Below are 21,394 nucleotides of genomic sequence, written 5' to 3'. Positions count from 1 at the left end.
CAGCGTCTGTCAATCCCAGGGCTCTGAGCGCAGGTACACTTATTGGCTCTTCTACTTTTTTGAGCGGTGGTCACACCGTCTCCTATACGTGGCCGTGTGTGTATGCGTCCGGCCGTCCGGCCGTCCGTCCGGCCGTCCGGCCGTGTATGTAGCCTCAAGCCTGCAGTACCTTTTCTGACCTTACATGTTAAGGGAGGGGCGCTGTTGTTCTCTCACACACACACACACACACACACACACACACACACACACACACACACACACACACACACACACACACACGGGAGAAGGGTGGGTCAGCATGTGTGGTCAAGTATTATTATTATTATTAACAAACTGAATGTTTTAGGGTCAAATAAATTAGAGTGTGTGAAGAAACTACAGCATTGTAAAGCACACTAACCCCGCTGCACCCACCCAGTAGTGCTGTTGCACAGCCTCCACAACCACCGCTCAGTTCACACGGGTGTGATTTTTGGTTTCTGCACAGTGTTGTTTTTGACACCAAATTTTTAGTCATAGTCTTTTGAATAAAATGTCATTTAGTTTTAGTCATAATTTAGTCACCTGAAAAGTTTTAGTTTTAGTAAAATTTTAGTCGACTAAATATTAGATTTTAGGCGACTAAATCTACAGTTGATTTAGTCAACTAAAATGTATTTTGGCAGGCCTTGATGGCATCGTAATGACTGATTTTACACTTGGTTGCATGCTGAAAATAGCCGATCTACAAGCTCACAGCACACAACACCTGAGAGCAACCAAACATAAAATGACTCTCTTCTCCACTAGTCCCTCCCTAACGTTTTAGTCTAGTTTTTATTTTGTTGACGAAATTGTCAATATATTTAGTCTTAGTTTTAGTCATCATGGCTTACTTTTCATTTCGTGTTTATATCATTTTAGTCAGTGAAAAGTTTTAGTCGACGAAATCAACACTGTTTCTGCAAAACGCCCACACGTGCAGCGCTTGGGGCCAGACTGGTCTTCAGAAGACACGGTGTCATGATGATGGGAATTCACATGGCCGGGATGGTTTACCGGGCTAGTGTGTCGCTGTGGTAAAAGGTCATTTACAGTACAGTATGTGTGCACGCGAGTCCTTGTGTGTGTCTGTGTGTGAAAGGTGAAGTGAGAGGGATGAGGGGTAGAGAGAGAGAGAGGTAATTCTCTCCCACTAATGAGATCAGAGGGAGTTGGTGGACGTCACGGGTGTCACCGCTGTGTTTGTCTGCCACATGTCAAGATAAACACACTAGGACAGGGGTCTTCAACGTTTTCAGGCCAATGACCCTTTAGTTGAGAGAGAGATGAAGCAGCCTGTTCATAGATTCCATATAGTTTCATTGTTTTACAGCACAATCATCAGTGTATTATGGATTCATGTCAATTTGTGTTTTCAGATATTCACACTTAAATAACTTGACCTTTCACTCTGTACTTAGTCTGCTCTTTTTCCCCTCTACACCAAAGCTCTTTGCCGAAAATAGACGATCTACAAGGTCACAACGCCTCGCAGTGCATATAACATAAATTGGACCATATTTTCACAAAACGCACATCATGGTGATTGAAACGAGGCTTTAAACTAGCGACAGGAACCATAAAGCATTTATGACAATGTTTATTAAGGTAAGAAAATCAAATGAAATGGAAAAGAATGAATGGAATCCTATGGAGAACATGATGCTTCTGGTGCCAGAACACGCAACTGGCGGCCAAATCATAGGAACTTTCAGTTCCGTGTTTGCTTCACTTTAAAACGGGACAACTACACCCCTGAACTAAGCCTACTGGGAGTGAGTATATTATATAACCCATCCCAAGGTGCCTTGTGTTTTTGTGGCTTTACCTCCTCTCGTAACCCCAGCCCCCCCTGCTCCCATCTCTCTCAACCCCATGACTCTCACATGAGGGCCCTGGAGGGCTCTTTTCATGCTAGCTCAGAGAGAGAAGGCCCTTCATCACTATTTTTATCAGCAAAATGCGAGACGTTCCCCCTTCCAGCACTGCCCTTTAAGGTCACAGTCCAATGAAAGACGGTGTGAATTGTGAACCGTCATCATTGTGCAATGCGATGCGCGATGCTCTAAACCAGTGGGGTCCTTGAGGGGGATCCAGGTGGTCCCCAGCTAAATGGAGAGTTGGTAACCAAATGGACCCTTATAGATCTTTAACTCTTGAGAGATCTTTAACTCTTTGAAACCAAATGGACCCATAAGTGTCCAAAGGCTTTTGGTTTCATTTGACGCTCTCAAGAGTTAAATTATTGTTAAACGTCTGCATCTGAGAGGCTAAATCTCATTAAATGGTGGTCCGTGGCTCAAATGCCCTATAAATAATGGACGTTGATATGAAAAGGGTTTTAAACCACTGCTCTAAACGTAATGTCAGAGACCGATATAGATAATGTGCAGTGACTCTGGTTCTGTGATCAGAGGAAGGGATGGAGCAGCCATGGCGGCTCATTAGCCGGTGAAGACTCCATTGCTGCCCTGCCTCATTATTTTGACTTTTGTCATTAATAACCAGTAAGACTCGGGACACAAACTTTAGAAGGCAGTTGTAGCCAATCAGGAAGGAATATGGGAAAATGGGACAGATCCATGTTGATGACATGACTTTAGAGATACTGTGTACCGCTTTGTGTGATTTTAGGGCATTTCTGTAGGAGCAGTGTCCAAAAATGTGTTTAGCAAAAATAGGCCTGATGGAAGAGGGCCATGTCAGAAACCATGGTTGTGATTTGCCCTCCAAGGAGTGTGTGTGCAAAGTTTGGCATCGATGGGGCCAACGGTGCCAGAGATGTGTGTGACGTGACGTGACGTGACGTGACGTGACAGACGGACAGACGGAAAGACAGGCAGCTGGTGGAGCTTTTCATAGAGGTAATGGGCAAGTTTGCCAGACTAGTCGGTGCCACAATGAAAAAGAAGGAACCATTTTCTCTTTAACGTATAAAGTAGGTACTTCACTTTTACAGTATAAACCCCATATTTATCCTATCCATATTTATCCCCACACATGCACACGCACACACACACACACACACACACACGCGCACACACGCACGCACGCACGCACGCACGCACGCACGCACGCACGCACGCACGCACACACACGCACGCTCACACACGCACACACATTTTTCCTTCTCTCAAACTCCGTGCTGAGGGTTTCTTTCCACACGCTCTGCATTCATGGAGTTCTGTAAATAAATAACTTGGTTTCGCTGTGTCATCTCAGCACAGCCATAGCCCTCAAAAGCAGCAGTCAAGGCATGATAACTGCAGCCAAAGCAGAGCACACACCGGAACACACCGAGGGGCTCCTCGGAGTTAGGTTACGCCCTAAATTATATTTCATCCATACTACTAGGGGTGTCACAATTATTACATGATCGTCTAATCGCAATTATTTGACATGATCGCAATTATTTGACGTAATTGCACATATTTTGTCACAATCGTCATAATCGTAAATGTTGAAAAATGTTCATACATTTTCAGAAATAGTGGAAATAGCCGATCTGTAGATCGGCTATTTCCACTATCAATGTTATTTTTAAGTATAAAGTTGTCAAATATGTCAGTAATTTCTTTGTGTATTTAGGTCATATCTGCCATGTGAACTTCAAAGCCTAAAAAAAGCCAAACAGAAATGTAATTGTCAACGACAAAAACATAATTAAATCGTTAATCTCAATTATTTGAGAGACAATTAATCGTCATGTAAAATGTCATATTGTGACAGCCCTACAAACAACGGTACTGTATGTCTGGCGAACTTTCCAGTGTTGCCATGTCTGCTTATTATAAGCGACTTTGGGCTTGTTCTTCTGTGATGTTTCTTGTAAATATGCGGGTTATGTTTTTTTTTCTTTCTACAGAGTAGTTGCGTATTTGGGGCTTGCTTCCTAATGATGTTTAGACCAGTGGTTCTCAAATGTTTTCAAACCATTTGTAGCATTTGTATAAAAACGAATGCTTCAAAAAATTGTACCAAGTACAGCATGTAAAGCCCCTTTTCGACTGCAGCTTTAGCACCACACTACACCGCACCACATAAAACCATCTATATTTTCCATTACACAAAAGTACCCCTATCGGTAAGAAACAAATTTACCTTTTTAACTTTGATTATAATACAATATAAATTTGTATTACAACTATCCTAAATTATAATATACTATAATGGATTATAACTGTGATTATAATACACTATAAAGTATTAATGTATTACTATGATAATTTTAATACACAATAATATATTTTAAGAGTGGTTATAACACAATATAATCTATTATCATGTATTACAACTATATCCTGGTGGTTTAAATGAAAAGTCAGTGAGTGATCAGTCATTATGAAGGGTTTGGCCCTGTTTGGCCTAGCTCAGACCTACTCTAGATTGGATACTTTTTAGTACCACGTTTAGTACCGCTTTCACACCGCTCTACCCAGGTCCTTGTAGTGGAAAACCTGGCACAAGTGGGCGGTGTGGCACCGAGTGCCACGCTGCGAGCTTGTAGATCTGCTATTTTTGAAAAATGTCGTGAAAATCTTTGAATATATGTATTTTTAAAGCGAACGTTTGTAACTCAAATTTTGTTTCTGGGGGGTCCCTGGAACTAGATATTTTGAGATGGAGGTCCGTGGCCAAATACATATAATTTTGGGGGTCCTTCACATGAAAAAGTTTGAGAACCACTGACATAGTAGTCTCTCAAGAACAGACTAACTGAGCTCCAGTTAAGTGAAAAGGACCTTTACTTTGACGATGGCTATAGCCAGATTGCTGACATAGAAAAATAGGGTTTTTCCAAATTCAAAAGACACTTATAGAACCAGGTCAAAATTCTAATTTTCTTGATTTTTTAAAAATTGCAGATCTACAAGCTCGCAGCGCGGCACTCGGTGCCACGCAGTGAGCTTGTAGATCTGCTATTTTTCAATAGTTAAAGCATAAAATAATAATACACTATAATGTGTACCCGTTCTAAATGGGTTTTAAGTAAGCCTTGCAGAGCCATGTGGTCTATCTATAAGGCAGGAGCCTATCTCTGTAGCGTGAGGCAGCTGGATGTACAGTTACAGTACAGTACACCCCCTGGACATGACGCTAGAACAAAGACCTGCTCCTTTATTGTGGGAACTGTTATTGAGACGTATGATGATACATGTTATACAGCCATACGCTCATCTCATTTGACAGGCCCCTCACCCTCACCCACACCCACACACACACACACACGCACACACACACACACACACACACACACACACACACACACACACACACACACACACACACACACACACACACACACACGCGCACACACACGCACACACACATGGATACACATGGATATAAACATGTGCATAATACTACACACGCACGCACGCACGCACGCACGCACGCACGCACGCACACACACACACACACACACACACACACACACACACACACACACACACACACACACACACACACACAATGGCCCAGCCCCCTCCCCTACTAGTCCTAATTATAATGAGGTCAGTCCACGAAGCAGTCATGATGGAGAGAGAGAGAGAGAGAGAGAGAGAGAGAGAGAGAGAGAGAGAGAGAGAGAGAGAGAGAGAGAGAGAGAGAGAGAGAGAGAGAGAGAGAGAGAGAGAGAGAGAGAGAGAGAGAGAGAGAGAGAGAGAGAGAGAGAGACCTCTAAACCAGTGTTTCCTAAACAATGGGCCAGGACCCATTTTCGGTTCGTCGACCCATTTCACGAGAATTTCAGAAATTTGCCATATGTTTGTAGATCTTGTAGAGCTATTTTCACTGTTAATGAAACGTTTAGTGCTTAGTGTAGTATTCATGGGTTGCATGTGTAGTCCTACACCAGCCATGTTGAGGACCAACACAGGTGTTCTGATTGGCGTAGAACATTGGTTCTATGCCAATGCTCTAAACGGAGATGAGTGCACACGCAGCAGAAACCCTTACGGGTCCATTTTCACACTCTCAGAGGTACTGCTTGGAGGTCGGCTATTTTCGGTACTTGATACCACACTAAACTAAGCATGAAAAAGGCAATACTGGAGAGGTGGCGTAACGGCATGGAATTCTACGCAGAGAGGGCAATTCTTTCAACATAAGATGCTGCATTCAAGTTCAGAGAGAGTTTGGACAAGGCAGTTCTCTTGAATGCTGCCTTTCAAGTTCAGGAGAGTTTGGACAAGGCAGTTCTCTTGAATGCTGCCTTTCAAGTTCAGGAGAGTTTGGACAAGGCAGTTCTCTTGAATGCGGCCTTCAGGTATGGCATGGAAAGAAGGCATTTGCATTTCTTTCACCATAGTGAAAACGGCATTCATGGTCTGGAGAGGGCACTTTTTTACAGACGGGTAAAAGGGCAGGAGCTCAAGCCCCCTTTGACGTCTATGTGTGCACGTGCCTGCTGTGTACAAGGATCGCAAAGGATGACTTCATCCCGTAGAAATGCCAACAGAGTGAGCCTCCCCCTTGTCACTTTTGTTCCCTCTCCCCTTCTAACGTCTCACTCCCTCGCTCTGTGTCTCTCATTACCGTGAGTCCCTCCAGCACCCTTTCCCCTGTGTGTGCGGGCCCCTGTTCGGACACCAAAGGCCTGAATAAACGACGTGTTAAGTGAACAACGGCCTCCTTTGACGGTGAAACCGTAATCCCACCGCTGACCTTCATTTACCTGCCAACAACGGTGCGTCAGATGTCAAATATTTTTTGTCGTGACGCGCTACGATTTTGCCTCTGGTATAGCTTCACCAAGTTCACGGTGATACAAGCAGGGGTGTCGCACCACATTTTGGGCCCTGCAGGGTACAAGGATTCACTGCGTTATTTTGTGCTTTAACTATTGAAAAATAGCAGATATACAAGCTCACAGCACCGAGTGCCGCGCTGCGAGCTTGTAGATCTGCTATTTTTTTTTATCTTGAAAATGTATGTATGTATGTAAGTCTTTGAAGATTTTTTGAAAAATCTATGTTTCTATGTCAGTGGTGCTCAAGGACCCCCAAAATGATGTCTATTTGGCCACGGACCCCCATCTCAAAATATTTAGTTCCAGGGACCACCCAGAAGCAAAATTTGAGTTACAAATGTTCGCTTAAAAAATACATATATTCAAAGATTTGCACACATTTGCACGACTTTTAAAAAACTCGCAGCGCGGCACTCTTTGCCGCACTATGAGCTTGTAGATCTGCTATTTTTCAATAGCTAAAGCATAACATAATTCCAGGCCCCTCCACCTTGGGCCCTAGTAACTCAGTTCCACTTTCTCCCCCCCTTGTGACACCCCTGATACAAGGAAGGAGAGTCGTACATTCGATTCCAGGATGGTTGGTTTGGGGCGATGGTCATTTTTGAAGTGTACAGAAAGTCTAATGTTGTCTGGGAAAGCCCACGGAAAAGGTCAGACGGGACGAACGCATCACACAGGCATGTGTTTGAGATTGAAGGAATCTAGTACCGAAGCATGGTGGAACACCTGTTTTTGGTCCAGAGTTATGTTGTCTGGCATACTGTTTAGACACATGATAGGTTTGATGTTTACCTGGTACCCTTTCTTCTTTGCACTATATACTTATGTGACTATTGTGCCATGTTGTTTTTGAGCGGTGCCAGCTGCTCCAACAACTGACTGCATGTCTATGTCTATCTGTCACTCTGTCCATATGTCTATATGTCTGTCTCAGTACAGCCTCAACAGCTGCAATACCGCCGGGGGACCAACCTTCACACTGTGGTGCTGTTGAGCAGCCTTGAAGAGGTTTTTTTTTTTTTTTTTTGGCTTTTATGCGGGGAGTGACCATAGAGTATATAGAGAGCGGACAGCCCCGCCCCCAGCCATTCACTTCAATGCAAGTGCTCAGTGGTGTTTTGAAGCATGCGGAAGTAGCTGAATCCATTTTGGAACCAGATTAGGTTCCAAAATGTTTGGCGTTGAGACGTAATGACACCACAAACGACGTCGACGTCCATTGCTCGTGCATGTATGTTTCACCCCGCCTGAAATTCCAGCTTTGGCCAGTAGGGCGGCCGCTTCAACGTTTACAAGCCGTTCTGGGGGCTTGGGAGTGACATGCGGCAAAGGTTGTCCGGATCGGGAATCAAACAGGAGACGCAGCCAGGCATCAATGCCTAAGTGGTATGCGCCTGGACCAGTAGGCCAGCGGGAGCCCCAGCCTTGAAGTGTTTGATGTGATACTGTGTACTATGGATTGGCATAGGCTGAGGCACCGCTCACTATCACAGGGTGGGATTTTTTTGGCTAGGGTACAATGCCTTTCACTCCCTTTTAAAGGGATAGTTCCGCCACAAAATCACTTTTCTCTTTCAATGTTCAATGTTATGGTCTAGTGGCGTCTTGGAACACATAGATGGACACACAGACAGACAGACAGACAGACAGACAGACAGACAGACAGAGAGACAGACAGAGAGAGAGACAGACAGACAGACAGACAGACAGACAGAGAGAGGCAAAAACATGCTTCCTGGCCTATCAGTCTGGCGGAGGTCATGGAAAAAGAGTTTACAGTTTATATAGAACAGGGGTCTTCAACAGGGGGTCCGGGACCCCTAGGGGGTCCTCAGAGTTACTACAGGGGGTCCTCCAAACATTTGTGTGATAGAAACTCTTTTTTTCTCCTTTTTTATATTAACCACTTGAACCCTAGTGTCCATATTCTGAGAACTTTAGCCAAAAATAGCAGATCTACAAGCTCACAACGCCTCGCGCTGCGAGGCGTTGTGAGCTTGTAGATCGGCTATTTTCGGCAACGAGCTTTGGTGTAGAGGGGAAAAAGAGCAGACTAAGTACAGAGTGAAAAGTTATGTTTTGACAGGTTCAAGTGGTTAAATATCTGAAAACACAAATTGACAGGAATCCAAAATACACTGATGATTGTGCTGAAACTATATGAACGATGACACTATGGAATCTATGAAAAGGTTGAGGCAGTCCCTGCTTCATCTCTCTCTAAACTAAGGCGTCCTTGGCCTGAAAACGTTGAAGTCCCCTGATATAGAACATTTATCCCTGTTTACTGTATGTATAATGCATGTCTAATACTAAGACGTCTGCTGGTGAATTTCGCAGCTGCTTGTGAGTTTGGTGTCTTTAACGCGTCATCCTTTTTTGAGACGTTTCCTCTCTCTCTCGCCCCGTGTCTCCGTCCAGGGGGAAGTTCGCCGTGGTCAGGAAGTGCGTGGAGAAGCGCACGGGCCGCGAGTACGCCGCCAAGTTCATGAGGAAGCGTCGCAAGGGACAGGACTGTCGCTCGGAGATCATCCACGAGGTGGCCGTGCTGGAGCTGGCCAGGGCCAGCGAGCGCGTGGTCAACCTGCACCAGGTCTACGAGATGGCCTCCGAGATGGTGCTGGTGCTGGAGTTGTAAGTACCAGGAAACACCCATGTTTCTTCTTGTAAATGCCTTGCATCCCTATTCTGAGGAGAACTGAAATCAGGGGTTCCCAAACTTTTTTGACTCAGGGCACCCCATAAATATTTTTTTTTTAATCCGAGGCACCCCTACATTATAATTTTCACTCCCAGCACCTTATATTTATAGCATATCGTCGTTGTCGGGTGGAAACCTTGTATGTCCAAAACCGTTAGTTTTGTATTTATCATCTATAAAATGTACTAAACTAGTGAAAACAGCAGATCTACAAACACATGCGAGGCGTTGTGTGCTTGTAGATCGGCTGTTTTCACTAGTTTTGTGCGACAGTCTTGTATGATGAAGCTTTGCTTTACCAAAAGACATACACATTTGAAACTTGGAGATACAAGGTTTCTGCCCGACAGTAACGATATTTTAGTGATTATGTTGCGAGGAAAATGTTGAGATAATAGCCATTTTGGTTAGAACTGACTGAAAATAACTTTGTACTTCAAGTTTAAAATGAGACTAAATATTTTTTCAAGTGTCCAAATAAATTCCAAATATTATCAAATTATCTCGCGGCACTCCTGGACTTGAACCCGGGGCACCCCAGGGTGCCCCGTCACCCACTTTGAAAACCCCTGGCTTAAAGGACAACTTTGTTTTTTTTACAACAATGGACGGGTTCATATTTTAGATTGTTAGAGAAAAGAAAAGATGATTGTTAAAATGTTTTCATTTACTGCTTTCTATCGTTTTAGCTATTTTAACGGTGTTGATTTCAGTGGGTGGAGTCATGCGTGCAAGCTTTTTAGACACAACAAGCCAAGATGCTCTGCAATCTTTCATGGGCAGATGTGACTTATGGGGTCTAGTAGTGTTACTGTAAATATTAATAAAGAAATTGCTGGCTTATTATGTCTAAAAAGACATATTCAGCCACTTCATGCCCCCACCCACTTTTAATTTTAATTCATCTTTTTTTTTCTTTTATTACAAAGTAAAATACGAACCCTTGTTGTAAAAAAAAAAAAACAGTTGTCCTTTAAGCCAAAAATATTAGATTTACAAGCTCACAACGCCTCGCTCTTCAAGACATTGTGAAGTTGTATATCCTCTATTTTTGACAAAGAGGTTTGGAGTAGACAAAAAAAAAAAAAAAAAAAAAAAAGAGCAGACCAAGACCAAGAGTGAAAAGTCAAGTTTATTAAGTAATTGACAATATTACAATTTGTAGCCGGGGGGTCTTTGAGCTGAAAAATGTTGAGGACCCCTGGTCTAAGTTGTTCACTTGGTCGTGGGGTGGGCTGGCAGGTGAAGGGACACCTGCAGCAGCAGGGGTCCTGCAGGCCCACTGGACTGTGGTGAATAATGAGAGATCACAGCAGTTGCATGGAGAACAGAGCAGAGCAGAGCAGCGCAGGCCGACAGGCTGTCGGCTAATGCTAGTTAACCCATTTAGAACGGGTACACATTTTGTGTATCATTATTTTATGCTTTAACTATTGAAAAATAGCAGATATACAAGCTCACAGCGCGGCACCGAGTGCCGCGCTGCGAGCTTGTAGATCTGCTATTTTTGAAAAATCGTGAAAATTTCAATTTTGACCCGATTCTATAAGTGTCTTTTGAATCCTTCTAAGATTTTTTGAAAAACCTAGGTTTCTATGTCAGCAATCTGGCCAGCCATCGTCAAAGAAAAGGTCCTTTTCACTTAACTGGAGCTCAGTTATTCTGTTTTTGAGAGACTACTGTGTCAGTGGTTCTCAAACCTTTCCAAGCGAAGGACCCCCAAAATGATATTTATTTGGCCACGGACCCCCGTCTCAAAATATCTAGTTCCAGGGACCACCCAGAAGCAAAATTTGAGTTACAAACGTTCGCTTTGAAAATACATAATATTCAAAGATTTGCACACATTTTCACGACTTTTTCCAAAAATAGCAGATCTACAAGCTCGCAGCGCGGCACTCGGTGCCGCGCTGTGAGCTTGTATATCTGCTATTTTTCACTGGTTAAAGCAGTCAATAATTCTAGGCCTATTAACAGGAGAAACACTGACCATGTCACGACATAGACAACAAGGGTGGTGTTACACACGGTCAAGTAAGGCAGTGGTTCTCAACCTGTGGGTGGGGACCCAAATGATTTTGGGGGTCCCCAGATGATTAGCTTAATGTGCAACATTGTTTTCTCACTCGACAGTAAACAAACCAACATAAAGTGTAAGTATATACTACATGGTATCTGCACATTTCTAAAGTGACAATTTAAGGTTGTTTTAATACGTCTAACATGACAAATTAAACATTGGCCAAATTGTCAAATATTTGAGGCAGAAATTGTGAAAATAGCCGATCTACATGCTCACAACGCCTCGCGTTGCGAGGCATTGTGAGCATGTAGATCGGAAATGAAGTTTGGAGAATACGTGATGTGTCATGGAAATATCAACTTCTTTTTTCCATAACCCAGCTATAATCTCTCTGTGGGCTTTTAATGTTTTACCGTGTGGTTGACTGACTTTGTCCACATGTACGCACACACACACACACACGCACACAGACTGACATAAAATCATCAGATTTATTCTACAGTAAACATCTTTCACCACTGGCATTACCAGCTAGAACTAACTGGCACCACTGAAACCACACACACACACACACGCACGCGCGCGCGCACACACACACACACACACACACACACACACACACACACACACACACACACACACACACACACACACACACACACACACACACACGCATTCCCACACCATTAGATTTGCTAAAGTACCGTAATGTTTCCATCCACAAAGTATTATGTACAGTATAACTGTGTGCTGTTAACATCATAATTTGTTTTTGCTGGAGCAGTCATGTGTCAGTTTGTGTACCAGACAATGAGGCAGATGTTTGTTTGTTTTTTTCTTTGTTAGATTTTCAGTGGTTGAAGCTAGACTGACCCAGACAGGGCTTTTAGCTTTTCAGACTGGCATGACTATTTTAGGCATGTGATTCTAGGCGAACATTTAAAAAAATAAAAATAAAAAATAAAGAATAAGTATGAAATAGGCAGTGGTGTAAAGTAACTAAGTACATTTATTCAAGTACACCGTACTTTAGTGCAAATTTGAAGTATTTTTTCTTTACTTGAGTATGTCCAATTTTCAGTACTTTTACTTCTACTAAACTACATCTCAGAAGCAAACATTGTACTTTTACTCCACTACAATAATTCTAAAACTTTAGTTAGTAGACTTTGTAGATTTTGGTTATTATTACAAAACATACATGAACCACTTCAATCATATATATATATATTTAGTCCATTTGAAAATAGCTACTCTACAAGCTCACAATGCCTCATGATGTAACACATTATTTTTTCTCTTTAAAAAGAATAAATGTCATACATTTGAAAAATGGCACATTCTGCACATACATACTTGAAGTACATTTTGATACCAATTATGTATTTCTACATTGCAGTATTGATACTTTTACTGTAAAAAAAAAAAACTTTTTCCACCACTGCATTTCATTCTAGGCAAACATTCTTCTTCTTGTCGTGTCCACAAGACAGTCAGTTACAAGGCTTGGCTAGATGTGGTTCAGCCACAACTGAACACATTGCTGTCCCTTCTCATTAAACTCTGCCAAGTCCGATGCTGTGCATGGCTGTTCCAGCAGGGGGCATATCAGGAGGTGCTGCATGGTTTGCTGTTCAGTGTCACAGTCACACACAGCATCCCCGTCATTTAAGTATCCCCATTTAGCGAGAGTGGCTTTTGCGCGTCCAACACCAGATCTTATTCTGTTAAGGCATTTCCACACTGCGTAGTTGGTGTCTGCTCCAGGGGGGAGTGCCTCGCTCGCCTTTAGCTCCATTGTTGTTGCTGGTGGGAGGTTGTTTAGTCTTTCTTCCCACTGAGTGACTCTTTCACTGCTGATGCTCTGTGTTCCGAGGGGCTGGACGCTCTTCAGGAAGCTTTTCCTGGATTTAAGGCGGCTTTTGGCTGGCACATGGCCGAAGAGAGGGTGTCTTTGGTCATTAGACTGCTGTTGGCGCTCTTTTTTGCTTGCTGCATTTCGTCGTATCTCTGGCGGGGCTATGCCTGCCAGGATGTACAGACGGTCTGTAGGTGTAGATTTCAGGCAGCCTGTGATAAGGCGGCAGCTAGCATTGAGGGCGGGATCCAACTTCTTGGCATGGGCAGATCGTTCCCATACTGGGCATGCATACTCAGCAGCTGAGTAGCAGAGAGCTTGTGCGGTTGACTTTAGAGTCTGTGGGTTGGCACCCCAGGTTGTGCCAGTGAGCTTACGGATGATGTTATTCCTCGCACTCACTTTACACTTGGTCTTCTCAATGTGTGTCTTAAAAGAGAGACATCTGTCCAGGGTTACCCCTAGGTAGACTGGGTGCTCACAGTGTTCAAGGGGGGTTCCTGACCAGTTGACCTTCAGTTGGCGCTTGGCTTCCCGGTTTCTCAGGTGGAAGGCACACACCTGTGTCTTAGATGGATTTGCACGAAGGTGGTTCTCTTCATAGTACGGTGTTAGCTCTGCCAGAGCGTTCGAGAGTCTGTCTTCCACAACTTTGAAATCGGTGGCTTGTGCACCTATGCCAAGATCGTCTGCATAGATGAAGCGACGAGTGTCTGCACTTTTTGGCTGGTCGTTGGTGTAGATGTTAAAGAGAAGTGGTGCAAACACTTCTCCGTGTAAGGCCATTCTTGAGTCTTCTCCACCGGCATTTCTTTCCTCCAAGCTCAACAAAGAAGTGCCTATTTTCAAGCATGCTTTCAATCAGCTCTGTCAGACGGGTGTCTCTTGTGATCTCCAGGATCTTGCTGAGAAGACGTCTGTGGTTGACTGTGTCATAAGCAGCTGAGAGGTCAACAAACACGACCCCGGTTACCATCCCTTCCTCATAACCGTCTTCGATGTACTGGGTGAGGTTGAGTACTTGGCTAGTTGTCGACTTGCCAGGGCGGAAACCTGCTTGTTCAGGGATGAGGTGTTCATCAACAAAGGTACCAATTCTGTTGAGGATCAGACGTTCAAAGAGCTTGTAGGTGTGACTCAAAAGTGAGATTGGTCTGAAGTTCTTGGGAGCGGATGGATCTTTACCAGGTTTCAGCAGTGCTATAACGTGGGCTTTCTTCCAGATGTTAGGGAGCTTGTGTGTTGTTAAGCACTCATTGTATAGCTGTAGAAGCCAAGTCTTTGCCTTGTGACCGAAGTGCTTGATCTGTTCAGTAGCGATTTTATCCAATCCAATTGCCTTTCCTGGTTTGAGGAGAGAGATTCCCCCTTCCAGCTCTTCCATTGTGAGCGGCCTTGTAAAGGTAGGGTCCTCGTTGTATTTCTTACGGTTCAGCTTGGTCTTTTTGCCTCTCTTTCTACTCTTTCCATTTTTGAGCAATTGGTTGGCGACTTGGTTGGCAGTGACTTTTGGGTGCTGAGGAGCTGCTTTGGGATCACCCCGTAGCTTGTGAATAAGTGTCCATGCTTTCTTGCTGTTTTTGGACATGTCTGTGGACTCAATAAGAGCATTCCAGGTCTTGCTTCGCTCTTGGGCAATGCTTTCCATCACCTTCTCGCCTTGGGCGGTTGTTTCATCTGAGAAGGGATTGGTTTCAAACATACCGACGTAGTCGTCATATAGTCCTGCACAGTCCTTTGAAAGTCCTGGAATGTATTCAACTCTGCAGCCTCGTGGGATAAATTTCCGAGCAGTTTTCAGCACCAGGGTAGAGAATTGGTCGTAGTTCTTGCTACCCGGCATTATATTTTTGATCTTCTCTTCCAGCTCGTTGGTGAAACCTTTCCAGTCTGCTTTCTTGTAGTTGAAACGCCTCTTAAAGGGCACGATGGTTGGGACTACAGCCGCATTGACTAGGCAAACATTAAAAAGGTATGACATAGGGCTTATGTGGTTAACCACTTAGAGCATACATGGGCAACTGGGCAACCGTTCAGATGCGTAATTTGACCAATATCTAGGGTGTTGCAAGGAATGGAGTCTAAAATATTCCGGTTTTATCCGGTTTTGGGTGATTTTTATTACAGTTTCGGGTGTTTATTCCCCACACAACAGCCTAACAAGCTGCAGATAGCTGTATAGTTACTATTTGCAGAGATGCCGTGCTACATGGATTTCTACACAGAGGGTAGGCCTAATTCATCTATGTACTGTCCTGCAAAGTGCAAACGTTTGTGGTGGAGAAAAAAGGCATTGTCACCCCCAAAATGACTTTTTTTCTATTGATTGCTCAGGCCATGGAGACTTGAGTTCAATAATATTTTTAGTTTTTTTGTCGCATTCCTAAAACAATAATTTGCTTTCAATAAATGTACCCCCATTGACTCCGGATGGGGACCCACATGCATTCTGGTCCCCATCCGGAATCAATGGGGGTAAATGTACTATAATCCATTTTTGAGCGGTGGTAGACCGCTCCATAGCATGGCCGTGTGTGTATCCGTGTATGTATCCGTGTATCCGTGTATGTATGTATGTATGTGTGTATGTAGCCTGAACTACCACTCAGTGACCAGAGAGGGTGCTCTTGAGTCTAGTCTGAGCATCAACTGCAATATTCTCTCTCTCTCTCTCTCTCTCTCACACACACACACGCACACACACACACACGCACGCGCACACACACACACACACACACACACACACACACACACACACACACACACACACACACACACACACACAACCACCGCTCAGTTCACACGGGTGTGATTTTTGTCTTAAGAATGCGACAAATACAAAAAAGAATTATTGAACTCAAGTCTCCCTGGCATGACTAATCAATAGGAAAAAAGTCATTTTGGGGTTGAACTACTCCTTTAACCTGATCGAACCCATGGACCCCACTTTGAGACCCTCTGATTTCAGGTGTATTTGTGTTTTGCTGAGAGAGAGAGAGAGAGAGAGAGAGAGGGAGAGGGAGAGGGGGGGGGGGTGCACATCCTCCTTTCTACAGCATTATGTGTCATTGGTTGTACATGCACATGCCATGCGGGGCTATGAGACCCCCACCCCAACACCGTTTGCCCCTCGCCTATGCTCCCCGACCCCTACCTCAGCCCTTAATCCCAACCCCAGTTCCAACGCCAGTGTTTCACAGAAGAGATAATCCCAGTTTGCTGATAGAAATCCTCAACCTCCAAAATCCAGAAATGCAAGCACGCACGCACGCACGCACGCACGCACGCACGCACGCACGCAAACACACACACACACACACACACACACACACACACACACACACACACACACACACACACACACACACACACACACACACAGCATTACACTGGCTGAAAATGCAGTATTCAACAGCAAATATTCACACATAGAGCCAAAGATGGGCTGAAATTTCTAAATGCGTTGTTTTCAATAATTCGGCTATTTTCAATAATTCTTTCAACATGAGAAGACGCATTTAAGTTCAGGAGAGTTTGGAAACGGTCATTTTCTTGAATACTGCCTTCGGGTATGGCATGGAAAGAGGGGCATTTGCAATTCTTTCACGATAGTAAAAACTCCATTCTTGGTCTGGAGAGGGCACTTTTCACAGACGGATAAAAGGGCAGGGGCTCAAGCCCCATATGTGTGCACGCACATGCACACACACACACGCACACACACCGGGGCACACTGGAGTGAGTGGCATATTGCCCCACTGTGTGAGAACCCTGGCTCCACACGGACAGCACTCAACACTCAACAATGAAACGCCATTATTCCCCTCTTCTCAACTTTTGACTCTGTTTTTTTTTTATGTACAGAGAGAAGGAAATAGAGCGGAACGCTTTCAGTCTTTCATTGGCACGAGAGCTTGAGAGAGAGAGAGAGAGAGAGAGAGAGAGAGAGAGAGAGAGAGAGAGAGGGAGGACAGACTGACTCTGTTTGTCCTTTATTGTGACAGCTGAGGGATATTTTGGGGGCAGTGGGGCAAACGGAGGGGAGGATGGAGGGAAGGGAAGGGATGAGGTCAGAGCGATATTAATGGAGCGCCATTGATCCCAGGATGCTGAGAGAGAGAGAGAGAGAGCGACGGCATGCGTGGGGAGCGGGGAGCAGGGGGTTGTTTATGTTGTCGCTTTTGCCAAGCCAATGATACAACGATGGAAGAGCATCTTGGGAATGGGCTTATTGTGTCTAAAAACGACATATTTAGCCACTTGCATGCATGCCCCCATGCAAATCAAAATCAGTAAAATCAGTAAAATGATAGAGAGAAGTAAATGCGGGCGCCTGGTGGCCTAGTGGACCAGGCGCATACCATATAGGCATTGCCATTTCGGCATCAATGCCTGTCGGCGTCGCCGGTTCGATTCCCGATCCGGCTGACATTTGCCGCATGTCATTCCCTGCCTGCCTCTCCTCCATTTCCTGTCGGTCTACTGTCCTATCAATAAAGGCAAAAAGCCCCCAAAAAAAAAATCTTTAAAAAAAAAAATAAAAAAAAATAAGTAAATGAAAGCATTTAACACTCATCTTTTCTTTTCTCTAATGACTATCTAAAATATGAACCCTTGTTGTACAAAAAAAACAAAGTTGTCCTTTAAGGGAGGAGGGAAAAAGAGACATGAGACGGGGGAGGCATAGAGAGATGGGGAGAGAGAGAGAGAGAGAGACAGAGACAGAGAGACGGGGGAGGCATAGAGAGATGGGGAGAGAGAGAGAGAGAGAGACAGAGACAGAGAGACGGGGGAGGCATAGAGAGATGGGGAGAGAGAGAGAGAGAGACAGAGACAGAGAGACGGGGGAGGCATAGAGAGATGGGGAGAGAAAGAGAGAGAGACAGAGACAGAGACATAGAGAGAATGAATGAGGGCACCATGGCCCCATTAGCGGGAGGCCTCCAGCTGAGTTCATTATGTCAACCCAGCCGAGTTCTCCCGCACGTGACTGGCCAGAAACATGGCTACCAGCCATGAGAGAAAGAAGGCTGGGGGCGGGGGGTAATTTCCAGTGTGGGGGATAGCCCCTGTCGCCTGAAGTACACTACTGTATGTGTGTGTGTGTGTGTGTGTGTGTGTGTGTGTGTGTGTGTGTGTGTGTGTGTGTGTGTGTGTGTCTGTGTGTGTGTGTGTGTGTGTGGTAGCCTACATACAAGTGATGTTACTAGGAAAAGTTTTATGAGTCCTCAATATAAAGTTTACGCGCGCAAAATGGTGTCGGACGTCGGTGGAATCACCGCGACGCAGTAAATTATTTTAACATGGACTCCAATGGAGGCGCATCCCCGGGACCCCAGGACCATGACATGAATGAGTCCCTGGGTGACTTGAATGAGTTTCACTGCGTAGTGCATACACATATTGAAATCCATTTAGTTTTAGTAGGCCTGATGGAGGGGAAAGGAACTGGTTGGAGTAACGTGTTCCTTCCACGCGCTACGTCCAACCGGGGAAACTCCCCCCTGTCAGTTTAAAAGAAGCGGCTTGCTCACTCCTCTTGCATTGAAGGAAGCATGAGCTCAGTTTGAGGCTCTCCCCAGGTTGGCAGAGGGAGAGCAGCGCCCAGGATTACAGCTTCGAGCAATTGGCACTGGGTGGAAATGGGTTACAAAATTGTGGGATATAAAAGGTTCAGAAGGGGAAAAAAGCCCTTGTGAGCTTGCAGATCGGCTATTTTGCTACTTTTGTGTGACACTGTAGTATGACCAAATAGGGCATTCAATTACTAAAAACAAACTAAAACATAAAAAGTAGATATTATGGAGATACAAGGTTTCTGCCCGGAGGCAACGGTATTAGGAACATGTCAAGATGCTGGTGTGCCAGTGTGTGCACGCGTGTGCATGCCATGCACGGGTCGACAGTGAATGTGGGTCACAATTGGTGCCGGCTGGCTGGTCAACGCTCCATCGATGGATTCCCACACACGGCACGCTGGTGTGGCATTGATTTCATTAATTACATTAGAGCAGGACAGCAGGAGCAAACTCTGGGCTTCTCCCCCTAAGGCCCTGTGTGACCTCCATGCCCCGCGCCAGCCTTCATGCCCACACGCTGGCATCTCTCCAGGGACACACATACACCTGTGGTTCTCAAACTATCTCATGTCAACTTCCACACTGTGCCATTTCAAAACCGTCCTGCCATTGGCAAGAGAGTAGATTTCCAGTGGACTGGCAGAATATTGAACTTGTAGATCAGCTCGTAGATCAGCTATCTAATATAAAATTAGAAAGGCAATACAGGGAAAGAAACCAAGAAAGAAACCAGGCTCTCAACGCCTCGCAGCGCGTGGCGTTGAGAGCTTGTAGATCGGATAATTTCGGCAAATAGGTTTGGTGTAGAGGTAAAAAAAAGAGTACAGCTTGAAAGGTCAAATTTTACTAAAAAACACAAATCCAACACAGACTGATGACAGTGATGTCAAACAAGTCTATGAATCTATCTATGAAATCGAAGAAAATCCGCATCACACATTATACAATATGTAGAGGGGCTTCATCTCTCTCTCTGCTAAGGGGTCCTTGGCCTGAATACGTTGAAGACCCCTGCTCTAAATTATCCTATCCCCCCAGGGGTCGGCAACCCAAAATGTTGAAAGAGCCATATTGGACCAAAAAAAAACCAAAACAAATCTGTCTGGAGCCGCAAAAAATTATAAAAGCCTTATATATCGTCGTTGTCGGGGGGAAGAAACCTTGTATGTCCAAAACTTCGTTTTACATTTTAAAAAATGAACTAAACTAGTGAAAACAGCCGATCTACAAGCACACAACGCCTCGCACCGCGAGGCGTTGTGTGCTTGTAGATCTGCTGTTTTCACTACTTTTGTGCGTCAGTCTTGTATGATGAAGCAGGGCTTTACTTTGCGAGAAAAAAAACATACAAATTTGAAACTTGACGATAAAAAAATCGTTAAAACAAAAAATATTTTTCCATTTTCATACATTTTTTAAAAAGCTCCAGGGAGCCACTAGGGCGGCTCTGGGTTGCTGACCCCCGCCCCTAGGGGTTCCTCAGTTGAAGACCCCCGCGCTAGGGTTCATGAGATTATAAGCCGAGGTGGTGGTGGGCCGCCGTACAATGTTGTTGTTATTGTGGTGGCGGTCTGTACTACGGACTGACTCCTGAAAACACCTAAAGTAGATCTACTGCAGTCTGAGCCTCACAGGAATGAGTATGTCACATACCAACGTGTGTGTGTGTGAGTGTGTGTGTGTGTGTGTGTGTGTGTGTGTGTGTGTGTGTGTGTGTGTGTGTGTGTGTGTGTGTGTGTGTGTGTGTGTGTGTGTGTGTGTGTGTGTGTGTGTGTGTGTGTGTGTGTTTACATTTAGGAGGGGCCAGTGCCCAGACATTGTGTCATGTAAAGCACTCTGACCTAGTTGGACACATTGTCATGAGACCTGGGTCGCTCTCTCTCTCTCTCTCATTCTCTCTCTCTCATTCTCTCTCTCTCTCTCTCTCATTCTCTCTCTCTCATTCTCTCTCTCTCTCTCTCTCTCTCTCTCTCTCTCTCTCATTCTCATTCTTGCACTCCATCAAAGATTCAGCAATAGTAGAGCATAATTCATGATTATTACTGAACTTGCATACACAGTTTGGGGCGATTGAGGTGTGCAGGGGCATCAATGTACGAGTGAGTGAGTGAGTGAGTGAGTGAGTGAGTGAGTGAGTGAGTGAGTGAGTGAGTGGGTGGATGGGTGAGTGTGTGTGTGAGTGAGTGGGTGGATGGGTGAGTGTGTGAGTGTGTGAGTGAGTGAGTGAGTGAGTGAGTGGGTGGGTGGGTGGGTGAGTGAGTGAGTGAGTGAGTGAGTGAGTGAGTGAGTGAGTGAGTGAGTGAGTGAGTGAGTGAGTGAGTGAGTGAGTGAGTGAGTGAGTGAGTGAGTGAGTGAGTGAGTGAGTGAGTGAGTGAGTGAGTGAGTGAGTGAGTGAGTGAGTGAGTGCTTTATCAGAGTCCGAGGTGAAGGGGGATCACCTCAACTTTTAGGTGAT

The 21,394-nt window shown here is 44.7% G+C and overlaps 1 protein-coding gene across 1 annotated transcript in view; it reads left to right on the top strand.

Annotated features, from left to right (window-relative positions):
* stk17a (serine/threonine kinase 17a) overlaps positions 1 to 21,394 on the top strand; it is a gene marked incomplete at both ends in the record, with an annotated part of 81,737 nt that overhangs the window by 48,467 nt on the left and 11,876 nt on the right. The window contains one exon of the mRNA XM_080751650.1: positions 9,200 to 9,412. Within this exon, the coding sequence (XP_080607776.1) occupies positions 9,200 to 9,412 (213 nt within the window). The remainder of the gene's footprint in view (positions 1 to 9,199; positions 9,413 to 21,394) is intronic.

The sequence above is a fragment of the Nannobrachium achirus genome (assembly GCF_963921795.1).
Source record: "Nannobrachium achirus genome assembly, chromosome: 21".
Taxonomy (NCBI): domain Eukaryota; kingdom Metazoa; phylum Chordata; class Actinopteri; order Myctophiformes; family Myctophidae; genus Nannobrachium; species Nannobrachium achirus.
This window is presented reverse-complemented; position numbering and strand designations above follow the sequence as displayed.